Source organism: Manduca sexta, unplaced genomic scaffold (assembly GCF_014839805.1).
Source record: "Manduca sexta isolate Smith_Timp_Sample1 unplaced genomic scaffold, JHU_Msex_v1.0 HiC_scaffold_3125, whole genome shotgun sequence".
In the NCBI taxonomy this organism is placed as follows: domain Eukaryota; kingdom Metazoa; phylum Arthropoda; class Insecta; order Lepidoptera; family Sphingidae; genus Manduca; species Manduca sexta.
In genome coordinates, this window is record NW_023594159.1 from 1,276 (window position 1) to 7,083 (window position 5,808).

At 41.3% G+C, this 5,808-nt stretch overlaps 1 protein-coding gene across 1 annotated transcript; it reads left to right on the forward strand.

Annotated features, from left to right (window-relative positions):
• Positions 1-1,445: 1,445 nt before the first annotated feature.
• On the forward strand, positions 1,446-5,399 carry LOC119192751 (flexible cuticle protein 12-like). The gene is made up of 4 exons (XM_037446518.1): positions 1,446-1,490; positions 3,461-3,695; positions 4,498-4,704; positions 5,146-5,399. Exons 1-4 carry the CDS (start codon positions 1,482-1,484, stop codon positions 5,193-5,195), a joined length of 501 nt encoding a protein of 166 aa, XP_037302415.1. The 5' UTR covers positions 1,446-1,481; the 3' UTR covers positions 5,196-5,399.
• Positions 5,400-5,808: the final 409 nt, after the last annotated feature.

Genomic DNA, 5,808 nt, shown 5'->3' on the forward strand with positions numbered 1-5,808 from the left:
ACTAGTTTTTTGTTTGTTGCCCAATAATTTACTTAACAATTTGTATGAAGTTTAGACATCCTCGTTCGCGTTCCTCATGTCTCCGCAGTAATAATGATAAGGTTGCGACATGCTCTAACTGGTTCAGACACGACGTCGTTATGGCTTGACATGTAGATTAGCATCTCGAAGCTATCTCTGTACAGAGCTGCGACGGATGATCTCTCATTACAGGATAACGTGGTGGGCGGCGCGCACCGCCCGCGCCACCCCCCTCCTTGCGCCTGACGCGTACTAACGATTCGCAAAACACTACACACCGCAATTAAGCAACAAATATTATATTACCTTCCCACCCCAATATCTCTACGGCTACCGCATACCAAAAAGGGGTAGACTAAATTATAGTGACTACACGCAACATTGGAACGAAACTTACGAAAACTTTAGAACTGTACGGGGAAGATATACGAGTACACTGATAGCCGTATACACGATACAGGTAGCTATTGTTTACAGGACAACGTAGTCCACAAAACCAAGTCATATTCTTTGTGAATTAAACGCTTTTTCTTTAATAATTTTTCAAATAGGGAACTTAACAGTATTGACTTGTACAAAACTCTTGAATACCACATATTACTACAAGCGCAATAAATCGCGGGTGTCCGAACTAACGCGTAATTAAAATTAAAATTCACCAGTACCATCCTCCGACGAGCGACCCGCGCCGCCGCACCGCCGCCGCACCACCGCCGCTGCCGCCGAACACACAAGGTCGCGTGTAAAATATACCAAACATTAAACCCACAATTAAATATATAATAATTCAGACAACATTCGAATATGCACTCTGAATTCCTTCCCCAACATTTACATTGCGATGCGCGATTTGGATAAACCCGCTAATCTATTGGACACTCAAACGCTGACGAGTTTCTAAACGCAGAGATTTGAGTTTCTTTAAACTCGCCTCAATGGCCGTATGATCTCATACTGCAGATTTCATCATTATGAGAGTACCTTTTTAGGAATTAATACCCATAATTCATAAAGGCACGCACATATTATTATTATAGTGAATTATACATTTTTAAATTGACTCATTTATAATAATTATATTTTATAATGTAAGGTTCTTTTTCCTCTCCTTTCAACTTCACTTTTTTTCTACAAAGCTGGGCGGCACACCCGAGAATACCTCGGGAATATTATGGATGTTTGTAGGGGACGTGGAAATTATAAAAAAAATGATGACCCATTTGAATTTGAAATGATGAAACGGGTACGTTTACCAGCACAATGCTACAAAATATAAATCAACACGTGCAATGTGCACATGATTGTTCAACTACGTTCGAATGCGTTGTAGCGACGCAATAGACAAATAAAAGCAGCGCTTTAGATGTCGGTGGAGAGCACCCTCGCGGCGTGCGCCGAGCCGCGCCGGTATATAACCGCGCGGACGAGCAGACCCAGCACAACCGCGCAGACAACCAACCATGAGATACGTTAGTAGTGTTATCAATATATTATACCAATATCAGTTATCAGTCAGCGCCGTGCGCAGTGACCGCCGCTGCGAGTGCATTCAGTGTTGCGTTTTCAGTAATAGTATTTGACAACATGACCCGGACACCTCAAACCGCGCCCGCGTTGTCACCGCGACCGTCGCTGCGATGGAATCCACGCCGCCGGCTCGAAGCCCTTCACATAATCTCATACCAAAAGCTTATCTGTCCACAGATTAAGAAGCGTCGCGATAAAAGAATATAATTTGGAAATAACATCCTGGCGGCATCTATTCCATTGCAGTGTGGGATCCTCGGATCGGTACCAGTGAACAAGGCAAATTAGGATCGCGTTCGTAATGTTATGCCGACTCTGTGCAATAGGCTTGCACAGAGTCGGCTACAAGCAGGTCGCTTGCACGAAGATATTACCCATGTACCGCTCACTTTGAAGAGAGAATTTTTTTAACACCAATTCAAAAATGTATTTCAAAACAAAAATTGTGGTGTGATAATTGCGTTTATATCTTAGCGCAGTGGTTGAAGTATTAACCTCCGCGCCTTCAGAAAAAGCATTCTAACGTAGAACTAAAAAAAAAAATTTTCCGTTTGTTGTCATTGCATTCCGTATTTCCCGTTACTGCTCGGTATATTTAGGTTTTAGTATTCGTGTTCGTGATTACGCGGTTTACTATTAAAAAACAAGACTTTAATTAGTCTTTAACAACGCATTAAAATAAATACAATCTTCTATTCGCTGTTCTCAGTGATTTTTTTTTTGTTATTATTGCAGAATTATATGCGTGTCAATATTATGCGAGCTACGAATACGCATTAATTTTAAAATAATTGATATAAATTGGTTTCGATAACTACAACGTTTGAATTCTCAAGGAGCCCTTCATTTGCGATGGGACGCGGCGTGTACCAAAGGTGCGGCGGACCTTTTATCGGCGCTTGCATAACTGGAATTAATTCAGACGCGCCTCTCGTGTCCTTTGGATCCTTGCTTCGAGCGCATCCGACCACTTCCGAACTCACACGAGGAGGAACACCCAAATAAAACCATTTCCAACCGGAACCGATTGTAAACCCCAAGCACCGAGTCATCGCGTAACGTCGCCGATCTCATCCGAAAGGTCAACACGATTAAACGCGTAACTAAAGACACTTATTAACGTTTTTGCCGTTCATTTAATATAATTATTCCATTTGCATTATAGGAATGTGCGCAAAATGTTTTGCGGCTTACACTACAAAATATACTTTTCGTCACAAACTTTATACAATAATGTGCGGAATTCTGTTCTAGTAAACTACTCATGTAAATTATTGTCTTTTCATAATGGCTTGCTGATAACTGCTCAGTGATTCAGCAGCTATTGGGCGAGGGGTGAAGCTACCCACGTGACGCATGAAGGCGACATCAACAATATAACTTGGTATTTGCGTGCATGTCGCGATGCTATCGCTTGAAACAGTACACATAAATTGAATTAGCAACTGTTACCAGCAGCTATACTATAAGGCGATCACCGCGAGTGTTAATGGTCGAGGTGCTGCACCAACCGCCGCGCCGCCGCAACAATGTGCCAAATATAACACGCGGAATTAGCAGCGAAACAAAACAAACGCTTCTGCACAAACTTATGCAAAAATATAACATTTAAACCCTCTCTAGACGCAGGAAATGTTTTCAGAACCGCGCGCAGACAAACTTGCTCCCTCGCTGATTATAATCATTATTAATATTATTATAATTAGCATTTTATGCTAAATTTGTTTATCCATAAACTCACAATGACGCTACATTTTAAAATAGTCATTTCGTTATGTATTCTGTTCGTTAGCTGAAGGAATTTTATTGTTGTTTATATTAATTACTTTATTTATACATGAATTCAGAATCGATCCATGCAGGTTGTTTAGTTTCAGTGGTGTGTTACATTAGGGTCGTTGTGTGTGTGCAGCTGATAGTCCTCGCAGTAGCGTCGCTGGCGGCGGGCGCGCGGCTCGACCAAGACATTTACCTACCGCCCGGCGCGCACTCCGCGGGCGGCTCGGTCGGCCTGCAGGCGCCACACGCCGCGCCACACGCCGCGCAACATGACGCCGTGCAGATACTCAGATACGAGAACGAGATCAACGAGCAGGGATACCACTACGCGTACGAGACTAGTGACGGCACCAAGGCCGAACAGAACGGTCAGTACACACTACACGATATTAGTTATCGCACTCTTAATAAAGTAATGACCTATTTCAAAATTGTTAATTTGTGGCAGTCGGGAAAACTATTTTTTGTATACTACCTTTTTTAAGTTGCTATAAAATTAAGCTTATTAAAGATAGGTAAAAATGAAACCTATAACATGAAAAAAAGGAAAAATCTAAAAGGTCGCTAGCAGGAATTGGTTGTTTGACGACTCCCACAAATTGGCAATTTTGGAATGGGTTATTATTTTATTAAGTGTGCGTTATGTAACAATTTTAGTAAAATATGTTACTTTTTGCGAATGATTTGAAAAAAATATAGATAGGCTTGAAGGCGGGTGAGCTACCAATCAAATAGCGGAAACTCGCCCCTCCGTCATCCTAATTGTTACACTAATTAATTAAATTATTACCCAGTAACTGTTTGTGAAATAAAATTTTGAATTTTGTGAAACAATTTGGAAAAAACTTAGGTAGGCTAATAACACTCTCTGACACAAGCAGACCATGTGTTAATGCTTATTTGGAATTGAAACAATACTATGCGGTTAGTAACATTCTCCGATAACGAGCAGACGCCATGACACAAACGACGAGGTGTTAAATATTAAAATGATGTGAACAAACCTATTGGTGCAACTTATTCACACTCAGAACAAAAAATATCTAACTAATACCGCGTACTCACACTGTGTCTAATATTGATCAACCATTACACAATATTGGAATTCGTTATTTAATTTATTTATTATTGTTAATATTAGTTGTAAAATAACGAATGGGTTAATTGCAGGACAAGTGATCCCGGGTGCGCAGCCCGAGGAGGGCTCGCTGAAGGTGGCGGGGTCGTACTCCTACGTGGGGCAAGACGGGCAGACCTACTCCGTCACCTACACCGCCGATGAGGGCGGGTTCCACGCAGACGGCGCGCACCTCCCCACCGCGCCGCCCATCCCCGAGGAGATCCTCAAGAGCCTGCAGCTCACCGACACCAAACACGGTCACTATACCACTCACACACCCTAGGCCTCACTAACACCATGTAGTCATTTCATCCTCGTACATACCGAATTATCGATGCAGCGACCTGAATATGTATTTGTATATCCACAACTTTCAATACCATACTTTACCATTATCAAAGGCATTGTCGTCAATTTTTAAAATAGTAACTCACTAATAGTTCGTGGAATCCCCACGAGTAGTTGCGAATGTCGCCGCCCTTCGGCTCGATAATAACATCTACTCGACAATACCTAACATGAACTATTTGTTGTAACATGACGTAGTAAGCTCTGGACAGAGTATAAGTATATACTCTGTTATCTATTTAATAGTGAGTATACAATATAAGTACATAGTATAGTTACTATGCGGTTAAATCTCTATTTACGCTAGATGCAAATGCGTGACCTATTAAACTGAATATTTTAAATTGCAGATCAATACAGTAGCCAAAAGAGCAGCTACGACGCTGACGCGGGATACTAAGCATGCGTGGTGATCGAACAAGGGGGACGAGAAGGGAGAGGGGGCGGCGTACTCAAGCGCACGCACTCACGCTCATATGTATATTATTTTTGTGTTCGACGCGTGCGTTTGAGTGCGCGACCGGCGCGAAGGGCGGCCACATGTGTTCACTGTTAGTAGCCGCTACTGTTAACTAATGTAATAAACTTGTAAATACCCACCAAACTGTGATTTCATTCCACACCGAGCGGGCGGTCACGAATCCCGCGTTTAACTCGTTTAGTATCAATGATACTAGAATTTCGCAATTGAAAACATCGATTTGGATTTTCATAGAATATCATTATAGCTAAAACTAAGATTATGTAGTTAAGTTAAACATACACTATGCCGGCATGCAGCTATAATACAACTAAAATAACACGATTTTCAATATAAATATTATAGTTCTAATAGCTATGACGAGTTTCAAATTGAACACTTTCCTTTTTAAATTTAACCGAAAACACAGGGCATTACAAATGAAAACCTCTATTAAGTATATCAGATCTCATGTGACACCGGTGAGTTAAATGTATCTAAATTTGTTAAATTATTAGGTAGTAGCTATTAATATAACGTTTTATGGCTCATT

What these genes read in the sequence shown, in the direction of transcription:
- LOC119192751 (XM_037446518.1), top strand. An exon ending in CACCAAGGCCGAACAGAACG is followed by an intron (nt 3,696 to 4,497) that starts GTCAGTACACAC and finishes GGTTAATTGCAG; the next exon opens with GACAAGTGATCCCGGGTGCG. An exon ending in GCTCACCGACACCAAACACG is followed by an intron (nt 4,705 to 5,145) that starts GTCACTATACCA and finishes TTTAAATTGCAG; the next exon opens with ATCAATACAGTAGCCAAAAG.